This window comes from Triplophysa rosa, linkage group LG10 (assembly GCF_024868665.1).
Source record: "Triplophysa rosa linkage group LG10, Trosa_1v2, whole genome shotgun sequence".
Taxonomy (NCBI): domain Eukaryota; kingdom Metazoa; phylum Chordata; class Actinopteri; order Cypriniformes; family Nemacheilidae; genus Triplophysa; species Triplophysa rosa.
Window position 1 is genome coordinate 6,357,960 of NC_079899.1, and position 21,322 is coordinate 6,379,281.

At 43.3% G+C, this 21,322-nt stretch overlaps 1 protein-coding gene across 3 annotated transcripts in view; it reads right to left on the reverse strand.

Annotated features, from left to right (window-relative positions):
- Window positions 1–21,322, reverse strand: part of alk (ALK receptor tyrosine kinase) — a 613,816-nt gene that overhangs the window by 82,125 nt on the left and 510,369 nt on the right. For 2 of the 3 annotated variants that reach the window (XM_057343308.1, XM_057343306.1), the window contains exons 11-15: window positions 11,723–11,860; window positions 2,432–2,597; window positions 1,522–1,669; window positions 1,245–1,355; window positions 726–867 (exon numbers count right to left, since the gene is read on the reverse strand). In XM_057343308.1, the coding sequence (XP_057199291.1) occupies window positions 726–867; window positions 1,245–1,355; window positions 1,522–1,669; window positions 2,432–2,597; window positions 11,723–11,860 (705 nt within the window). The remainder of the gene's footprint in view (window positions 1–725; window positions 868–1,244; window positions 1,356–1,521; window positions 1,670–2,431; window positions 2,598–11,722; window positions 11,861–21,322) is intronic. The other variant, XM_057343307.1, reaches the window with a different exon arrangement.

Here is a 21,322-nt window from a genome sequence, read left to right on the forward strand (position 1 = left end):
GTATTACAGACGTTCAGACGTCTACGAGACGTATTGCAGATGAGCAAACTATGTATTTAAGATGTCTTGCAGATGTAAATGTAAGACGTCAAATAGATGTAAACCAGATGGATTGTGCTATCTGGGTTATGGCCATGAGATAACGTTAAAGTGTATAATATCATTGATGCATTTGCTGGATGAATACATACAAGGATTTTTATCACTATAATTATAATCAGAAACTGTAAAATATGTATATTTAATGACGATTAATATAATACACATTTTCCTTTGAGCTAAACTAATTCCCTGACTGAAATTGATGTTTTAAATAACTCATTTCATGGATGTGATCTTGATAGATCTGGTGGAGAATCATATTTGGTGAGCTAAGTTCATCACTATTTTAACAGCAAACAGCTATTAACAGCTATTTTTTAACAGCAAAAAAACGCTACAGGGGTGTGGTTACACGAGGCGTTTCAGGCAGGTCTGGGTGAGCATTCGCTTTTAGATAGAATGCATCTTTTGTTCCGACACTTTATTTTTTGCAATTTTACGTGTCTAATACATGCATGGGCAAGTATATCAAGTATTATAACGCACCTAAGACACAGAAAAACACGTAATCGCGCCATATGACCCCTTTAAACCATATATTAAACACACGATTAGCCTAATTCACATGTAATTTGAGTAATTATGAATCAATGTTAAAACTGTGTTGAGGGGCAGTTAAACACCTGCTGCTCCTGATCTGCCATTACGTCCGGGAATGCTGGGATCTTTGTCCATCACTTCTTCTGGGTTTTCTGATTGGCTGCTGTAGCCACGACCACCACCTCCAGCAGCAATGAGCAAAGGAATGTGGACTCCTTTCTCCACCTGTAACCGATGGAAACATAATGTTTAACTATAGATATAACACTGCATACACATTGAAAATACTCAAGACACCTAAACAGCAGGTGTCTACATGAGAAGCTAATGTTGCATTTTCCTCTGATCAGACACAAGACTGTGTATTTCTCAGCAAGTTTAAATATTGCTTGACTGTTTACTTAAATTAAAAACTGCAACTCTTTGTCAGTAAATGTATATAAATAATAGTGTCTAATTTGATTGTATATTAGTTTGGAGTCAAAGTCTTGATGGTCCTGGATGAACATCCATTCATTATGGGTTAGGACCATACGGATTGGGTTAGAGTTTTTGAATTTGAGGAACGGTTTAGGGCTAAAGGCTGGAGTAAGACTAATCACCCTGAAAATGTAGGTTGCCCCCCCTCCTCCGCCTCCCCCTCCCTTAAGCTGGGTCTTGTTGATGGAGGGTCCTTGCTGTTCTCTACAGATCCGGTCCATTGTAGGCACCATCTAGGAAAAATCATTCCAGCAAAACATTTATTTCTCATTTTATTTGAAACATTTTGTTTCTATTCATATCCTTAAGCATAGTGTAAAGGCCTCGATTCATTTTGATGCTAAACATGTTTCAACTAAGGAACATCACAGAGAATTGTTGATAGAATGGCTCACTCACATTAGGGCAAGCATACTCTCCTTCCTGTCCTACTAGAACATATAGCAGCTCATCCTTCTGCAATAGAAAGTCTCCAGTGATGTAGACCCCATGCGACTTGTGAACTGCCAAGACACTGCGCCCACCAGCTGCTCCATACGCTGTGATCCTGAACCCAAAAAAACAGACACTTTACAGGGATAGTTCACCCAAAACTGAAAATTCTGTTATCATTTACTCACATTCGAGTTGTTCCAAATCTGTATAGATTTCTTTGTTCTGATGAACACAGAGAAAGATACTGTATTATGGAAGAATGCTTATAACCCGACAGATTTTGCCCCCAATTGACTACCATAGTAGGAAAAAAACAATGGTAGTCAAAAGTGCCCCAGAACTGTTTGCTGTCCTACATTCTTCAAAATGTCTTTCTTTTGTCTTCAAGAGAACAAGAAAAAATATAAAGTATTTTTTCCTACTATGGTAGTCAATGGGGGGCAAAATCTTTCTGGTTAGAAGCATTTTTCCAATTATCTTTCTATGTGTTCATCAGAACAAAGAAATGTATACAGATTCGGAACAACTCGAAGTTGTTGATGTAAATGATGACAGAATTTAAATTTTTGGGTGAAGTATCCCTTTAATTTATTTGTTTAGCAGATATCTAGTCTTCTCTACTGAGTTTGCTATGGGAATGTCATGATCAGTCTGCATACTACCTCAGCAATTAAGCTGATTCTTTTTCCTTTTGCTTCACAACAATTACCTTAATAACCTGACAGAGCTTGATAACAGGCTGCAATTGTCCCTAAGAACATTTAACCATTACCTGTCAACAAAGTTACTGATAAACTTTTAAAAGAGCATACAGGTGGATATTTTGGCCTGTGGTAGTCGGGGCATTGTGTGAGAGAGAGTGTGTTCTGTGCACCTGTATTTCCTTGTCTCTGGGATCCGCCACATCTGGATACCCTTGAATGGTCCCTTAGTTCCCACAGTGACATTGACATTGGTGTTGCGATAGGAGTTACTGCACTGAGTTGGCGTTGGACCATCTTGTCCTGTGGCTCCGCATGTGTGGAATATCCACTTGACAACTGCATACAAAAATGCACACAGATGCATCAGGTCATCAACAAGCCTTATCTTCATACGAAAATCCCACTTCTCATTCAGCAGAAGTATCAACACTTACTGCGTTGAAACAGAGTGTGAAAAAATTGTACTCTTAAATGCAGGGAAAAAAGATGCTATATGACATGTTTGGCTGTCTGAACCATTGAAAACCCAAGGTAACTAACAGTTACACATCACACATTCCTGTAACACATCATTTCACTTCTTTCAGACTTTTGTATGAAAGCCAAAATCTTTCTTATACTGTTCTTTTCATAAATACCTGCGGTTGACATTTAAGCATTGAATGAGCACTTTATGTTGCGCTTTCTACTATTTAAAGGTCTGAAAAACACCTTCAATGGGTTTTTAAGTTTCTGTTGTTGCTTTTATGTCCTTATTTTATGACCATACTCTATTTTATTATTCTGCTGTTTTTAATATTGTTTTTTAATAAACGTTTTTTTTCTGTGCAAGGTACTGTATATAAACTACAGAGATCTGTAATTAGATCTAAAGCAAAAGAAAAAGTTCGAGATGTGAGACAGATCCTGTGGGCTAGACAAATATCACCAATTACGATCTCAAACAAGTTCCTTTTATAAGACTTCTCAAAGATTTGATTAGTAGAAATGGCTGAGTCATCGGGAGTCGAGCGGTGGAACTCAGTCCATCTTGAGGTTAGCAGTCCATCTCTTTTTTCTCATCATAGGACGCAATCACGCAGACAAAGTCAGAAGAAGTAATCAAGGAGACATAGGCAGAGGGAGCTGATCTGACAGAAGAACATGTTCCCTCTCACCATAGCATTGAAGGTTTGAGTCAGCGTAAAGGTATTTGCACATACAGTCTGCAATTTTGGTATGCGTTTTTTCGTATTTGCCTCTCGTTTGTACGGTGTCTCTGAATTGTTATAAAAGGCCACTCAAAATATTTTTTTTATGACATTCGAAAATATCGGAAGCAGTGTGTAAATGTGATTGACACAATGTGAGGTCGTATTTATTTTTTAAAGTCCCCCTTTCGGCTGGGCTTTACTAGGCAAAATGAGGTGCCATGATGGCAAAGGGAGAAATCGATAGAGATTGATAGAAAAGTAGGGGGCGAATGAAAAGAGGCAAAAATAAATAAGCTGGGCCCAGATTCACAATACTTTGTTAAGAGGATAAATCTATTTTTTCTAAAGCTGATATATGTAACTTTTAGACAAGAATAAACAAAAATCAGTTATTGACCATGTAAGTCAGTGTTTAAAATCAGTGTTTAAGTTTTTACCAGTGTTTAAGTTTTTTAATTCAATAAACTTAAATTAATGATTTATAATTTAAACTGTTGGGTATAATTTTTCGAGGGATGACAACAGATGTTGAAGTGATGGACTGCCGTTATAAGGTTATTCTAAAAAACGTAAGAATTCAAATGTTTTTACAAATTGTCAAAAATGACATCTTCATTTTCACATTTTTTTCCCATGTATTCTATATATATTTCATAATTTTCTCTATTTTTCTATTTGTGTCAATACTATTTGTATTAATAGTAACTGTAAAGCTTAATTTAAAACTCCAGTGTTTAGAAATACATTTAAATTGAATTTTGCATTATGACATTATGGATACATCCGAAAGCTATAACATGCTGCCCTCAGAGCTATCAAGGCACTTTCAAATCCAGTGTTTTGCTTTACTGAGACATCCTGAGACATCCTGAGATACATGATTTTTGAAAGCATCCTTTGCTGCCTTGTCCCACAATGTCATGCATGTGTGTGCACACAAAAGGTGATTGGTCAAGCAGGGTTAAGCTTGAATAAATAAAATGATGACCGAGAAACTGTGGTACTGTTTCTCTGAGCTGCCTGCTTTGTGCACAAACGCTGCCTCCGTCAACGCGTGATCAAGGCAACAAGTCTGCTGCCTAAAGCTTAAGTTATACTCGTGCGTAGGACCTACGCCGTAACCTACGGCGTAGCCTACGCAGAGCCGCGTACCCTGTGCGTACCGTATGCCGTAACAACGCGTCAACTCAACGCGGACCGCAAGCGCTGTGATAGGTCTGTTTGAACCCCTCCCTCAGGTCAAAAAAACTCTGCGATAGCATCATGTTTATTCAAACGCATTTCTGAATGAATTATCTTAGTAAATTATTTGTGCTTCTGTATTTAACATCTCAAGCTGCAACAAAAGTGACCTTTTACTTGCCACTATCACTGCTAATACTTCTCAAACAAGCTCATTCTTCTTCGGCTCCTGTCTTGGTTACACAAGTAACACGCGCGTGGACACTGACGCCTAGTGGTCATTGCCTGTCGACGCGGACAACGGCGCAGAAGTGTAAATGAAAACCGACACGTAACCTACGGCGTAGAGGCTACGGCGTAGATCCTACGCACGACTATAATTTAAGCTTAAATTTACAAACGCAACCTATACAATAATCTGCATACTTTAGTCAAGTCAAATTTATTTTTATATTTTATAGCATTCCATCAAAGCAGCTTTAAAGAAATAAAATAAAACAAAACAAAACAAAACAGGAACATATGTTGAGAACTTGAATAAATTCAATAAAAATATTGCACGGTGTGTTATTCTAAAATATTGTTGCTTGACAAGGAGCTATTAAAATGCATCTCATTTTATTCTTACGAAAAAATATGAATCCTATGAGAAATATTAACCTCTTTAACTTCCTTTAGAAATTTTCAAGAATTTACTTAGCCCTTAGGAATATTCCTTTGAGTTTACAGGAAAAAAACAACATTTAGGAAAATAAATCCTAAAAGGTCCACTAGAGTAGCCTATGTTGTCTGCCCAGAGTGTTTAAATATTAATGTCTTTAGCTCGAGCTGTGGTTTATAACAGCACAAAATTACAAGCTGTATGAAGGTTTTGTTTGAAATTAGGTGTAAAGTTGTAACAGAATAGACAATGCCACAGATGGTTGAGTGAAGGTGAATCAATTTAATAACAAAAACAGGAATCAGGAACAAAAAGGGTAATCCACAAACATATAATCCAGAGGGAAAAGGTGCAAAAATCAAGAACATCCAAAAGGTATACAATCCACAGAACTAACTACTACACGATTTAAACATCCACGAGAACAAGGAAAAAGGTCAAAAAACATCAACGGGAAACAGGTTTGGAAATAGCACCAACTAGACCAGACAAAGACTACAGAATACGGGGGGAACATATAGTGTCCAGTTGATGAGGTTCAGGTGAAAAGTCAGTGGTGCAGTGGACTGTCCCTTCCTACCGCGACTTCCCCTGGGATTCTCGGCGGTTCCAGAGGTGTTCGAGAGATCTAAAAGAGCAAATTTCTCCAGCGTGGAATGTCCCGCTGTTCTCGTGGGTGCGGTACCCTCATCGAGGAGGGGTACGGACACGATGTCTGCCTCAAGTGTTTGGGTCTCTAGCACGCTGAGGCAGCCTTCGAAGACTTGCCTGCACTGCGGGCGGATGGTCATTCAGACATTGCGGTCATGGGTGGCTGTCTACTCTCGAGAACCAGCCACCACCTTGCATGCTTCCCGGGCTGTGACGAGAATGGCTAAGGTCATACTGTCCGCCGAGGCGAGCGGCGAGGGTGATATGGGGCCCACTGCGAGTGTAAATCCGTCAGCCAAGCGCTCACGGACCGCTCGCACCCCGTCTCGCTCGCCTGACCGTTCCCTAGCAGGCTGATTCGGAAACGGTGCGTGAAGAAGATGAGATGTCTATCGCAGCATCGGAGAGCGATTTGCTAGCATCTGATCCCGACGATTCCTTGCAGCTCCCCCCCGCGGGGGGTCGAGCTCAGGAAGAAGCGGATTTCGAGATGTCAGCCATGCTTTGCCGGGCCACCGTGAGCATTGGGTTAGAGTGCACGCGGTGCCTCTCCCCCAGCGCTCACGGCTGGAAACATTGTTCTTGGGCTCTGAGCGCGACTCCAAGCCGTGCCCAACCCCGGTTCCGTTCTTCCCGGAGGTGCATGAGGAACTGACGAAGACGTGGAACGCCCCTTTTTCGGCTCGTACACGTCAGACCAGTTCCGTCGCTCTTTCTTCCGTTGATGGTGGGGCAGCTAGAGGCTACGTCGACGTGCCCCAGGTGGAACGTGCAGTCGTGGTGCACCTGTGCCCGCAGGCGGCGTCCACCTGGAGAGGCCAACCGAAACTCCCATCCAAAGCGTGTAGGACTTCGGCATCTCTGGTGTCGAAGGCCTACGCTCCTGCGGGCCAAGCTGCCTCCTCTCTCCACGCCATGGCCATCCTGCAGGTCCACCAAGCCAAGGCGTTGAAAGAGATCCTCGAGGGTAAGACCGACCCAGGGCTTGGTCGACCTACGGGTGACCCAGGTGACCGCACGGGCCCTGGGTCGAGCGATGTCCACTCTTGTGGTCCAGCAGAGGCATCTCTGGCTTAACCTTGAGCAGATGAGCGATGCCGAGAAAGTCCGCTTTCTCGATGCGCCCATTGCGCATGGTGGGTTGTTCTGCAGGGTCGCTCAGCAGTTCTCGACAGTAAAGAAGCAGACGGAGGCGATCAGCCACATCCTGCCCCGCCGTGACTCGGCCACCCACAGGCCTTCGAGATCCCGTGCGGCGCCTGCTCCCCAGCAGCTCCGGCCCTCTTCGACGCCAGCTCCGGCTCCAGCACTCCCTACCCAGGCGGCCCCCCGGAAGAGGACGTCGAAGAGGAGACCGCCACCCCGTCAGCAACCTTCGAGAAAGAATCGACCCCGACGAGAAGACCCCAGGGAGGTTAACACCATCGGGCCCGACCTCAGCCATTCCATAGTTGGTCGGTCGATCCGGGACGGTTCCTGCCCACTTTCTCACAAAGAGAGTTTCCAATCTCCCTGGGTGTTTCTCACAGCCGCTCTCACCCTCTGCAAGACGGTGTTCGGCTACTTGACGTTGCAGCCTGGCGAGGTGCAACATCGAATATACATTGCAGCCCTCAGCACTCTCAAATCGACGGTGCGTGGAGCTGCATCGCCAGGCAGGCCAACCAGCACAGCCAGTCTCCTCCCTGGGGGTCCGCCCCCGGCGAGAGACCCGCACTGCCAGCCATCGAACCACCCCCTGGGGGGTCGATGAAGCAGATTGTACTCTTAGTCCCCCTGTCGCGGTCCCTGGGAGCTTGGCTCGAGCTTCCCATACCGTCACGGTGGCTTCGGGAAACGATCCGTCTCGGCAATGCGATCCAATTCGCCAGACGCCCGCCCAAGTTTCAGGGCATCCTCTCAACCTCAGTCAGAGGCCAGGATGCTCCCGTACTATGGGCCGAGGTCACCACCCTTCTGGCGAAGGAAGCGATCGAGCCCGTCCCTCTAGCCGAGATGTCCAACGGGTTTTACAGCCCGTACTTCATCGTCCCCAAAAAGGACGGGGGGATGCGCCCCTTCCTAGATCTGCGTACTCTGAACAAGCACCTGCACAAGCTGCCGTTCAGGATGCTCATGCAGAAGTGCATCTGACAGATGTCAGGATTGGTTCATGGCAATCGACCTGAAAGACGCTTACTTTCATGTCTCGATTCTCTCTCGTCATCGCCCGTTCCTACGGTTCGCTTTCGAGGGTCAGGCATATCAGTACAGAGTCCTCCCCTTCGGTCTGTCCCTGTCCCCACGAGTCTTTACAAAGATCGTGGAAGCCGCCCTCACTCCCCTCAGGGAGAGAGGTGTGCGGGTACTGAACTATCTCGACGACTGGCTTATCTTGGCATACTCGCAAGATCTGTTGTGTACACACAGGGACCTGGTGCTCCGGCACCTAGATTGACTGGGACTACAGCTCAACCTAGAGAAGAGCAAGCTCTCCCCTGTGCAGAGCATCCTCTATCTTGGTATGGAACTCAACTCTGTCTCCTGGACAGCGCGTCTGACTACAGACTGCGCCCAGTCAGTGTTGAACTGCCTGAAACATTTCAAGCAGTCAGCGGTCCCCCTGAAACAATTTCAGAGGCTCCTGGGACACATGGCATCCTCAGCGGCGGTGATACCCCTCGGGTTGATGCACATGAGACCGCTCCAACACTGGCTACAGAGTCGAGTTCCCTGGAGAGCGTGGCACACCGGCAGCAGGCGATGGTAGTTACGCCTCTCTGCCGACGCACCCTAACCCCTTGGTCTTCCATGACCTTCCTTCGAACAGGGGTCCCCCTGGGGCAGGTTACGAGGCATGTCGTGGTGACGTTGCAGTGTGCAACGGGCACGCAGTGTCGGGCGATGGACGGGCCCCCGCCTACCCTGGCATATCAATCGACTAGAGTTGTGGACCGTGCTACTCGCACTGAAGAGGCTGCAGCCTCTCGTGCAGGGCAAGCACGTGCTTGTCTGGTTGGACAGCACTACTGCAGTAGTGTATATCAACCGCCAGGGTGGGTTGCCGTGCGCTCACGGCAGTTAACACGACTCGCCCGACGCCTTCTCCTGTGGAGTCAGCAGGTGACCCGCTCCCTGCGTGCCACGTATATCCCAGGCAACCTGAACCAGACAGCCGATGCGCTCTCTCGTCAGTCAACGCCTCGCGGAGAGTGGCGACTCCATCCCGCGCATTCCAGCTCATTTGGGTGCAGTTCGGGTAGGCTCAGGTAGACCTGTTCGCCTCCCTGGAAACCACCCATTGCCCGCTTTGGTACTCCCTCTCCGAGGCTCCCCTCGGCACGGATGCCCTAGCGCACAGCTGGCCGTGGGAAAAGTGGAAGTGCGCCTTCCCCCCAGTGAGCCTCATTGCACAGACTCTGTGCAAGGTCAGGGAAGAGGAGCATCAAGTGTTACTCGTTGCGCCACACTGGCCCAACCGGACATGGTTCTCGGAGCTAATGCTCTTGACGACAGCTCCCCCCTGGCCGATTCCCCTGACGAAGGACCTGCCTTACCAGGGGAAGGGCACATTATGGCATCCCAGGCCAGACCTCTGGAACCTCCATGTCTGGCCCCTGGACGGGATGAGGAGATCCTGAGTGGCCTACCCCCGGCGGTGGTAGAGACCATATCTCAGGCAAAGGCACCAGCCACTAGGCGACTGTACGCCTACAAGTGGTGCCTCTTCTCGTCCTGGTGCTCTTCTCAAAGAGATGACCCACGGAGTTGTGCGATCGGGACTGTGCTGTCCTTTCTACAAGAGAGACTCGAGACTAACCTCTCCCCATCCACACTGAAAGTGTATGTAGCCGCCATTGCCACTCATCACAACTCAGTTGCTGGAAAGTCTCTAAGAAAGCACGACCTGGTCATCAGGTTCCTAAGGGGCGCGAGAAGGCAGAATCCGCCTCGTCCGCGCTCCATACCCTCTTGGGACCTTGATGTGGCCCTGGCGGGCCTCATCAGGCCCCCCTTCGAGCCCCTAGGAGATGCCGCTCTTTCTCATCTCACGATGAAGACGGTTCTCCTGATGGCGCTCGCCTCCATCAAGAGGGTAGGGGACCTACAAGCATTCTCCGTGTCCCCTGACTGCCTAGAATTCGGACCCAGGGATTCTCACGTTATCCTGAGACCTCGGCCCGGCTACTTGCTCAAAGTTCCCACCACTCCTTTTCGGTACCAGGTGGTGAACTTACAGGCGCTCCCCACCGGGGAGGAAGACCCAACCCCGTCTGTGTTGTGTCCAGTACGCGCACTGTGCCTCTACTTAGACCATACGCAGAGCTTCAGGAGCTCGGATCAGCTCTTTGTCTGTTTCAGAGGTCAGCAGAAGGGGAGGGCTGTCTCCAAACAGAGGTTGGCGTACTGGATTGTGGACGCTGTCACGACCGCCTACCAATCCCAAAACTGCACGTGCCCACTAGCAGTGAGAGCTCACTCCACCCGGGGTATAGCCTCCTTGTGGGCACTGGCACGCGGTGCCTCTCTGACAGACATATGCAGAGCTGCGGGTTGGGCTACACCCAACACCTTCGCGAGGTTCTACACACCTCCGCGTATAACTGGTGTCAGCCCGCGTCCTGCATGGCAACATGTAGGACCGGCAACCGGTAGGGTGTACGCCTATGATAGTACCTTCCCCCCCCTTTTTCTTGAGTGGGTCAGCGTACTAATTCAGCCTCCCTTCTTCTCCACTGGGCGAAGAACAGGCACTCCATCCATCACTAAGCAAGCACCTCCTGCAGGCGGGCTGGGCAGAGCAGCCCTGCCCCTTGGGTCGGGTACCACCTGAGTTATTCACAACATAGCTCTAACTGGACCCAGTGCTACCAGACGTTGTAACCCCCCAGCAGGGTGGTTCCGTCTGATGTATCCTCATGATTGGTTCCCACCTTGTTAACCCATGACCTTCCCTAGGTGGACCTCCACCTCGCGGTTAACTCCTTCAGTCTGCACATTCTTCCCATGAGTTCTCCCCTAACGGTGAGACCATGTTGCTATCTCCACTAAACTCCTCCCGACGGTAGGAAGTGTTCTCTGTAGCGCATCCCCCGCTTGAGGAAGTAGCGCTTTCCCAGTGGCCTTATGGTACCAGTCGGCTTCTCACTGTTAGAGAAACAAGGCCGCCGCCTGTGAGGCCGAAGGCAGGGGCCTTCCCACCTTTCAGAAAAGCTCTGGGACCCCCTACCTACCCACTGGTAGGTTACAATTTCACGGTAGTGCTCACGGCTGACACGCCCAGGCCAGTCACCGTCGCTTCGCTAAAGATTGTGACAGGGCACAGTATTGTGGCGTTTTCCATAGGAACCCCATCTGTCGGCTCGACACAACGTCGAGAGACCGACAGAAAGGGAACGTCTTGGTTACGGATGTAACCTCAGTTCCCTGATGGAGGGAAGTGATTGGTTCTCAAGGACGAACCCCATCTGTCGGCTCGACACAACGTCTCGTTCCCTCCATCAGGGAACTGAGGTTACATCCGTAACCAAGACGTTTCTTTTAATGCATAAATTGGAATTTGAGGATTCCTCTTTTTTTGTCACTAAAACATGTATATAGCACCATTTGATCAACTAAACAGTTTGTGTAAAATCATTACCTACTATCTTCAATTTTCTTTACCAAAATATTTTAAAAATGAAAAAGTTGAATCGCATTAGTGTAATTCACAAAGAGCAAACACTATAAAAAAGTAACAACTGAAAATAAGACAAACACTTCAAACACATGAAAAAGTTGAAAAGAAAACTCACATTCTGTCAACGTGGGTTGAAGAGAAAATGCTCCAGGCACTCCATAAAGTGGTGTAGTGGTCTTGATGTTTTCATTGCTTGGTGTGAACAACACTTGTGTAGGGCTTGTGGGAACTACCGGAGGAAATTCTCCATTGGCTGAGGATGAGAGAAAAGACACAATACATGGTTGCAGTCCAACACCACCACTACAGCCAGAGAAAAGGCCCCAGGCATTGTTAAAGCACCGTATCCAACACTGTGAGCCTACAGAAGCATGTCAAATAAACAACACTTTCACAAAAAAACTTTTTTTTATAGTGATGGATGATATCGGTATACAGTACATCCTATATGATATCAACATCTTGAAGTTAAAATAATTACTTGAATATGCATGCAACCGAAAAATTCTGTTTTTTCTTATGTAATATCCTTCACATTTCTAGAAATGTTAATGATATGCTAATAAGACTGATTGCTGATGATGTAGAAGTCTCAAATAGGTTGACCTTAAAATCTTGAAATGGAACTTTATACACAGAAAATTCATCACACCTGGTTACAGTCCTGTACATGTGAACAATGGAAAGACTTTATATTTAAGGTTATATTTAAGACATGTCCCATAACATGTCAGGTGAGGTCCAGCCATCCAGATATTTTTTGTATTTTATTGTGGTTTTTTAGAAATGTCTTTTGAGAGTTTTTGACATTATATTACCCTCTGATGTTATGTAGTAATATTTCCTGGGTTCTAAAAGGCCGATGCACATACGCATCACTATGAACTAGCTGTGTTGTGCTCACTGCATCACGGTTAACATTTCGGCACATCCAGAGGTTGCTCTTTCACAGTTTAGGAGTTTTGAAAGAGTCTCCGTTCTCCTCCATTTAAGAACCTTAAGTCTCTAACTTTGACGTTTCTTATTTGTTTGAGTTTATGTTGAAATTTTAAGTAATACTTACTTTTAAATGCATATTTGACCAAATTTGAGCTTAGTTATTAACATTTTAAAATGTCTTATTTTCTCATCTCCGAAAAATCAGACACGAGAGACAAAAGTTTCAAGTTACTTTCTGTTAAGCAAAGACAATTGGAATATTGAAGAGATTTCATCTCTGAACTTTCTTATAGGATTCCTACTGACTTTTCAAACTTGCAATGACAGCTTGAACTGTTTCTCACCAAAATACTTTGATTTAACAACAATTCAGGGATGGAAATGTAAAAAAATGCCTCGGGAGAAACACATGTACATGGAGTAGCAATAATATGACTGTGAATATTTGAAAATTGTTGCAAATTAATTCATAACCAAGGTGCACATCATGTGGCCACATTACCACCTCAGAGACGTGCTAATTGAAAGTGGAGTCAACTATTTCTGACATATCAAACATATATTATGATATTCTAATAAGCCACTTAACTTCTCTAATAGTGCAAAGCTTCAACACTGATTTTATACTGTACAAAAGGATTTAAAGAATGTATATTACTTATTTTACAGAATAAAGCAAGAGTGATATGGCTAAACAGCTGTGAATTAAAAGCAACTAGCAAGAAATACCCATAGAGTTAGTCTTCAAACTTACCAATTACAACAGAATTACAACATAGAATTGGTTTAATTATGAAGCACATTATGATTGCCCTTATTGAACAAAAAACATACAACTAAACTCCACAAAACCAGACAACCACCGCCAAGGGTGTCAAGAGCCAAGTTCATGTTTCTTAATTACTATGACAAGCCACATGAGCTCCTGCATTGTTCCAATTGACAACTCCCTGTGAAGACAAATCATCCCTTTCCCCCACACATAGCCTCCTCAGACAATACTGTGAATCTGTGAAAAATGCTGCCTCTCATCTCCATCCCTTAATCATCGCTTTTAAAATACTCATCTACTCTCACAAAACTCCTGCACCAGTCTGACTAGAGTTGGTATCATTCATCACAATCTGGACTCCCTGTTGCAGACGCCTTCCCATGATGTACCGTCTGGAGTTGTTATCTGTCCTCCCATTCCAGACATCAGGATGGTGGACCTCTTAGATGCTCTGGTTCTTTTTTAAACAAAAAGGAAGTAAAAGTTGTGTCTTACATAAAGCACAAAGTATGCAACCATTACTGCAAGTGCCTGACGTATCCCAGAAAGCAGTGAAGGACTGCCCACTCACCACTCACCAGACTTTGCAGAACATTTTATATCTGCCTGCTATCAATGTGCATGACATTGATCATGTGAAGCTCTTAAAGTGAAAACGATGAGTCTCAGGTGACTAAATGCATTTTAATCTTAATTTCTTACTTGCAACAAAGTTAAGGCCTATATGACTGTGTTATACTAATGTTAATTCATATTTGTCAGTATATTAGATTATGTACATAGATTACATAATGTATACTACATGCATTACCCCGAACTTTCAAAATGTATGGACTATTCAGAGTATACTGATACAAGAAGCATACACTGCAATAGGCAAGTCTTGGCTGGTAGTCTAAAGTCAAGATTCCTTCAGCTGTGGAAGAATGTAATCCTTTGCTTCAGGGAAAACTGTCACTCAGCAAAGTTTCATTTTAAATCTGCTGGGACAATCGGGAAAGAGCTTAGTCATCACTCTTCAAAAACTTAAATATGTCTCCATATCCAATTGGCCAGTTGTGGTAGGTCTACTGTAATCCAAATCCTAAGGCTTAAAAATGACCACCTAACACCACAGAGACAGAATCAGAGAGTCAGCATCACAAAATAGAAACATTGTAGTTATTCCAACAATACTTATCAATATTATTGATATTTGACCTGAAGTTATTTTACTCAAGAGAAATAATGGCATAAACCAGACTCAATCGTCTGCCTTTCTAATCAGCACTGCAGCTAACTGTGCCAGATTGCACCCGCTAAACCATGACTCTAACATGTGTTAGTATTCTAATCTTGTTTATACCCAGAGGTGTGAATGAATTCAGATGGAGCTGAAAGCCAGAGCTGTCCGGCCCACTGTCAGTTTCTGTTAAGGGGGATGCCAGATGAGGGATTTTATATACAGTATGTACTAGTTTAGAAAATAGTGCTTATTGCAATTTTCAGGGAGAACAATGGATCAAGGCAGGCATCCATTGAACTAACATCTATGTAATCTGGAGTTGAAACAAGAATAATGTCTGTATTCAATTGCTAGTAACATTCATATTTTAGCTTGAGGCTTGATGTTTTCCCCAACAATGGCTCAGTGAGTCCAGGCTGTACATCTGGATAGTACACAGACAGTATCTTACCATGACAGTTAGTTCATTTATTTTTATACTCAGTGAAGCTAAAAATCCAATACTGTTTGTTTCTCCAAAGGATTTGCCCAATTCATGTTGACTACTGTATACTATATAAGCTATCAAAAGCTATAACTTTGAGGATTCCTAGCAAGCTGTTCTTTTTCATTCCCTTACCCAACAGTTCAGAGCTTCAGATGCCAAATGGCATCTTTGGCAATCACAACCCCTGTGAGATACATTGGAACATTCCACTCATGTTGCTGGGAAGCTACGCATTTCATGTTGCTCATTAGGGAAAAACCAAACCATCGCTGAGCAGCTGGCATTGTCATAAAAGCAACACTGGCTGATTTTATGAGGTCTGGGCACCACAGGTAGTACCGCAGAACGAGTGTCTCTGGGCATAAAATCCTCAAAAAAAAATAGTTTGACTTTTTCTGACAGCTTTTTTTTATTTAACTGTGCCATCAGAGGCTGCCACTCAGGATGGGATATGCAAATTTCAGACTGATATGACTCCCTGTTCTGGCGAGGAAACTAATAAAAACAGAATAAAAGATTCTGCAGCCATGCCAATACTCAACTCAACTCAACTCAACTTTATTTATATAGCGCTTTTACAATTTTCATTGTTACAAAGCAGCTGCACATGAGACACATTGACTACAAGCAAAACAATCAAAGTTGTACCTGCAAAAACAAGAAAAGGTTGAAACACAGAAGACAGACACACCCACACACAAAACACTCCACACACACAACACCCACACGCACCAACACACACAGACACAGAGACACACACACACACACGGATGCGCACGCACACACACACAACACACACACACACACGTACGTACACAGACAAGTACGCACACACACACACGCTCAGTGAGAGCACACATTTAGGATAAAGGAGAGAGAAGCACAGGTCAAATATAACAGATAATAATTCCTATATGCAATATTAATTAAGTAAAACTTTAAAATTCTAAAGCAGCCCCCCCGGTCAGGCAGATAGTGCAAAAACAGTATGCAAACGGTGGCGAGGAACCCAAAACTCTAATCGAGAAAAAAAACCTCAGGAGAACCCAGGCCCAACCAGGGGATTCCAGTTCCCCTCTGGCAAAAGCTGCTGCCTCTGCACAAGCTCCAGAGAACTTGCACAACAAGGCTAAATAAAATAAATAAACTTAATAATAAAATAAATTATAGTTTAAGATTATCATTAATAATCTAATAGCATTTGAAGTTTTGTGGTGAAGACATGTCAAGAGACCGCGTCCTTCTTTATCCAGCTCTATCATCTCAGCTCTTGTCAGGTCCCCACTTCCCATTCTCCGCTCTACCATCAGGTCAGGCCATGAACTGCATCCTGCTCGCTGTGGTAACCTTGGAACAATGAGACAAGACTGGCTGAGAGTAGAGTACTGTTCTGTACTCTTTGATGCAACAAGTACATCAGTTGTGTTTTTGGTTCCGGTTGATCTAACTAATGCAGCCTAAACCCTCTGAAGATTTATATTATGGAAGAGTAGTGTATGCAAGATTAAAAAGATGCGTCTTTAGTCTAGATTTAAACTGACAGAGTGTGTCTGCCTCCCGGACAGTGCAGGGAAGACTATTCCAAAGTTTAGGCGCTAGATAGGAAAAGGATCTACCACCTGCACTTGATTTTGAAATTCTAGGTATTACCAACTGACAGGACGCCTGAGAGCGTAATGCACGTGAAGGACTGTAATACAAAAGGAGTTCATTCAAGTACTGAGGAGCTAAACCATGTAAGGCTTTATAGGTAATAAGCAAGATTTTAAAGTTAACGCGATGCTTTATAGGTAACCAGTGCAAGGTTGACAGAACCGGGCTAATATGTTCATACTTTTTTGTACGTGTAAGAACTCGAGCTGCCGCGTTTTGGACCAATTGGAGTTTTTGTAATAAGCCTGCAGGGCAACCACCTAACAGTGCATTACAGTAATCTAGTCTTGATGTCATGAATGCATGAATTAACTTCTCTGCATCTGAGATTGACAGCATATGACGTAGTTTAGATATATTCTTAAGATGGAAAAACGCAATTTTACAGGTGTTGGCGACGTGGCTCTCAAATGACAGATTACTATCGAATAGAACGCCAAGATTCTTTGCTGACGACGAGGGTTTTATGGAACATCCGTCAATAGTTAAACAGTATTCTTGGTTGTTACTTATAGCAGTTTTCGGTCCAATAAGTAACACTTCCGTTTTGTCCGAGTTCAGTAATAAAAAGTTGTTACTCATCCAGTTTTTTATATCGACTATGCATTCCATTATTCGATGGAACTGCTGTGTTTCATGAGGCTTCGAGGAAATATAAAGTTGAGTATCATCAGCATAACAGTGAAAGCTAACTCCGTGTCGCTTTATTATATCTCCTAGAGGTAGCATGTATAATGCGAAGAGCAGAGGCCCTAAGACTGAGCCCTGTGGTACACCGTACTGGACTTGCGATTTGCGTGACACCTCATTGTTTATTGCTACAAATTGAAAACGGTCGGATAAATAAGATTTAAACCATTTCAAAGCTATTCCCTTAATGCCGACATAATTTTCGAGTCTATGTAGGAGTGTGCTGTGGTCAATGGTATCGAATGCAGCACTAAGGTCTAGCAGCACCAATAACGAGATACAACCTCGGTCAGACGCCAATAGCAGATCATTTGTAACTCTGATCAAAGCAGTCTCTGTACTGTGACATGCTCTAAATCCAGACTGGAATTCTTCATTGATGTCATTCCTTTGGAGGAAGGAGCATAATTGAGTTGAAACTACTTTTTCCAGAACTTTAGATATGAAAGGTAGATTCGATATAGGCCTGTAGTTCCTTAGTTCTCTAGGGTCGAGTTGGGGTTTTTTGACAAGGGGCCTTATAACAGCCACCTTATATGCTTTAGGCACATGTCCTAATGTCAGAGATGAGTTAATAATACCAAGAAGAGGATCTATAATTTCTGGGAGCATCTCTTTCAGTAGATTTGTAGGTATAGGGTCTAGTATGCATGTTGTTGATTTAGATGATCTAATAATTTTAGACAGCTCATCTTGATCTACGGTATAAAATAATTGCATTTTCTCCTTAAGGGCGCTGTAGTTAGTTTGTTCAGCGGGTTTCACTTCTGATTGCATTGTTATAATTTTTTCTCTAATATCTTGGATTTTATATGTGAAGTAGTTCATAAATTCATCACTGCTATGCTGATATACAGGATCAGAAGTCACTGACGATTTATTTTTTGTTAATTTAGCCACCGTGTTAAATAAAAACCTAGGGTTGTGCTGGTTTTCTTCTATTAGTGATGAAAAGTAGGCGGATCTAGAAGTTATTAGGGCTTTCCTGTATTTTCGAATACTATCCTTCCATGCTGTACGAAATACCTCTAATTTAGTTTTCTTAAAGTTGCGCTCCATTTTTCGGGCCGCTTTCTTTAGAGCCTGAGTGTGTTCATTATACCACGGTGTGGGGCTGCCATTTTTAATCTTCTTTAAACGTAGTGGAGCAACTTTGTCTAGCGTTACCGAGAAGGTGGAATTAAAATTTTCAGTGGTAATGTCAAGATCTTCAACGTTATTTCTCATGATTTGAGACAATTCGGGCAGATTATCGAGAAACGCATCTTTGGTAGTTGAAGTTATTGTTCTACCATATTTGTAACAATGAGTTTTATTTGCAGCCGTAGGCCAGTGAAGCAAACATAATACCAGATAATGATCCGAAATGTCTTCACTCTGCTGAAGGATTTTAACGTCGTCCACATTTATACCGTAAGACAGTATTAAATCTAAAGTATGATTACGAAGGTGAGTGGGTCCTGACACATGTTGACTAATGCCCATGGAGTTAAGAGTGTCTTTGAAAGCCATTCCTAAGGCATCTGTAACGTTATCTACGTGGATGTTAAAGTCACCAACGACAAGGAGTCTATCTGCGGCCAGTACTAGTTCTGATAAGAACCCACCAAATTCTTTAATAAAATCTGTGTGGTGCCCTGGAGGCCTATATACAATAGCTAGAATCAATTTAAAAAGAGTTTTATCTTTAGTATTAGGTGTTGAAACATGAAGAACCATGACTTCAAAAGAATTATATTTAGAGTTCGACTTCTGGGAAATGCTAAGAGAGTTATTGTAAAGTGCTGCGACACCTCCCCCTCTGCCTTTTAGACGAGGCTCGTGTTTATAATAATAATCTTGGGGGACAGATTCATTTAAAGCAATATAATCATCTGGTTTTAGCCATGTTTCTGTCAAACAGAGCATGTCTATTTTATGATCTGTTATCATATCGTTAACAAAAAGTGCTTTATTAGAGAGAGATCTAATATTTAGCAATCCGAGTCGTAACAGTTGATTATCTGTATTTTGTTCATGTTTAGTTTGTTTAACGTTTATTAAATTACTTTCAAGAGGTTTACGCATTATTTTATGTTTGCTAATCCGGGGGACAGACACAGTCTCTATTTTGTGATGTTTGGGAGAACGGATTACTACATGTTGTACATTTTGTGTATTCTGCGACGTGAGACGGCAAGCAGACAGTTGGTTAAGCCATACTGTCTGCTCCCTGACCTGGGCCCCAGCGAGTCAAGTTTTAGCATTAGCATTAAGACTTTTTGCCATATTATTCCAATACTGAGGAATAGAGGTAAACACCACAAAGTGAATTCAATGCCATCTGCTTCAATTGGAGGACAGTGATCAGAATTGATGGTCATTTGCAGAAAATGTAATCTAGAAGCAAGGCCACCTCCTGGAGCAACCTGGGCTTAAGAAGATTTCTCAAATGAACGAATGTGCTGGCTTATAAACCGTATGGTCCGAAGCACATTTCCAGATACCATCTGTCGACCTTTAACTGATAATCACACCAAGCTTTCCTGTGGGTCAGTGGTTAGAGCATGGTGCTAGCGACGCCAAGGTCATGGGTTCGATCCCAGGGATTGCACAAATTAAAAAAAACAATGTATAGTACAATGCAATGTAAGTCGCTTTGGATAAAAGCGTCTGCCAAATGCATAAATGTAAGTACTATACTAACGGAGTCCTGTGCAATCAGAATTCCTGTACTTATGATTCCCACAATTTGGTGAAATGGCTGAATTTGTCTTGGGTAAACTTGATTGTGTTGTCTCCACTGCCAGGTGACTTTTACCAACAGTGGATAAAGTCATGCATTACAATGAAATGCAAGTATCACATGATAAAGAACTGTAGGTGCTGGTGGTGTTAACTAATAATAAGTATTTCTGTATTTGTACTGCCAGAGGAATTGTTATACTGTATGCTATGTTTTAATCTTCTAAACTTGCTCAGAAAAGTTAAAAATAGACGCCATTTACACATTGTTGACCTAGTTAGTCTGTGAACTGGAAGGATTTACTGAAAAATGTTTCAGTTTATCTCTGACCTTTGCAGAGTTTGGAACCTTTGCAAATTTGAACAATGTTTATAACCTTGAGATTTCTTTGGTTACTTCTGAAACTCTTCTGTGAAACATGCAAGAAAGGGGTTTGTTTCAGAAAAAAATCTAATACATCTGAGCCTCATTTTTGATGTTCTTTCCCATGGGAATTTTCCCCATATTATGAATGTTAAGAGAACCCATTGTTACCCCTAGAAATAAGACTGGACACTCCACTTCAGACTCTAATGCTGATTGACTTGTGATGTACTGCAACTATACTATTTCATTTAAGCATGGATTAAGGACATAATATATGCAGTGCTATGTCGGATCAATGTGTGGCAGAAAATGATGTCAGTTACAAATTGCTGGGCAAGTGAGCCATTCTACGTTAGTGGCACTCTCTTTATGCCACCAGAGAGAGATTAGACATGCTGTTGTCCCACCCTTAGATCTTCTGAAGATGAAAATCTAATTGCGTATAATTATGTTTTTATGCCACTGTGAGGATCAAAGTATCAGCCATCAATTACATTTTCATTGGTCTAACCCTTTACTTTTAGTACCGTACAGTCTACCATCCCATAATAATCTCTATTATCTTTTATACAGCACAATTACAGCATTATACGACAACTGAAGATGTAATGGTGCTCAAAAGTAGAGCAACAAATGTTTTCTGCACATATTATTTATGTAAGTTCACGTTCACCTTTTTTGCTTTTTATTACAGGTCTTTAATGCAAAAAAACGTGATTAAAAACTAAAATCCAGTAAAAAACTGGACTATAGATTATAGTTTAGGGATGCACCGATACCAGTATCGGCCCGATACCAAGCTCATGAACTTCTACTCGTACTCGTAATGACACGCCGATACCAAAGACCGATACCTCA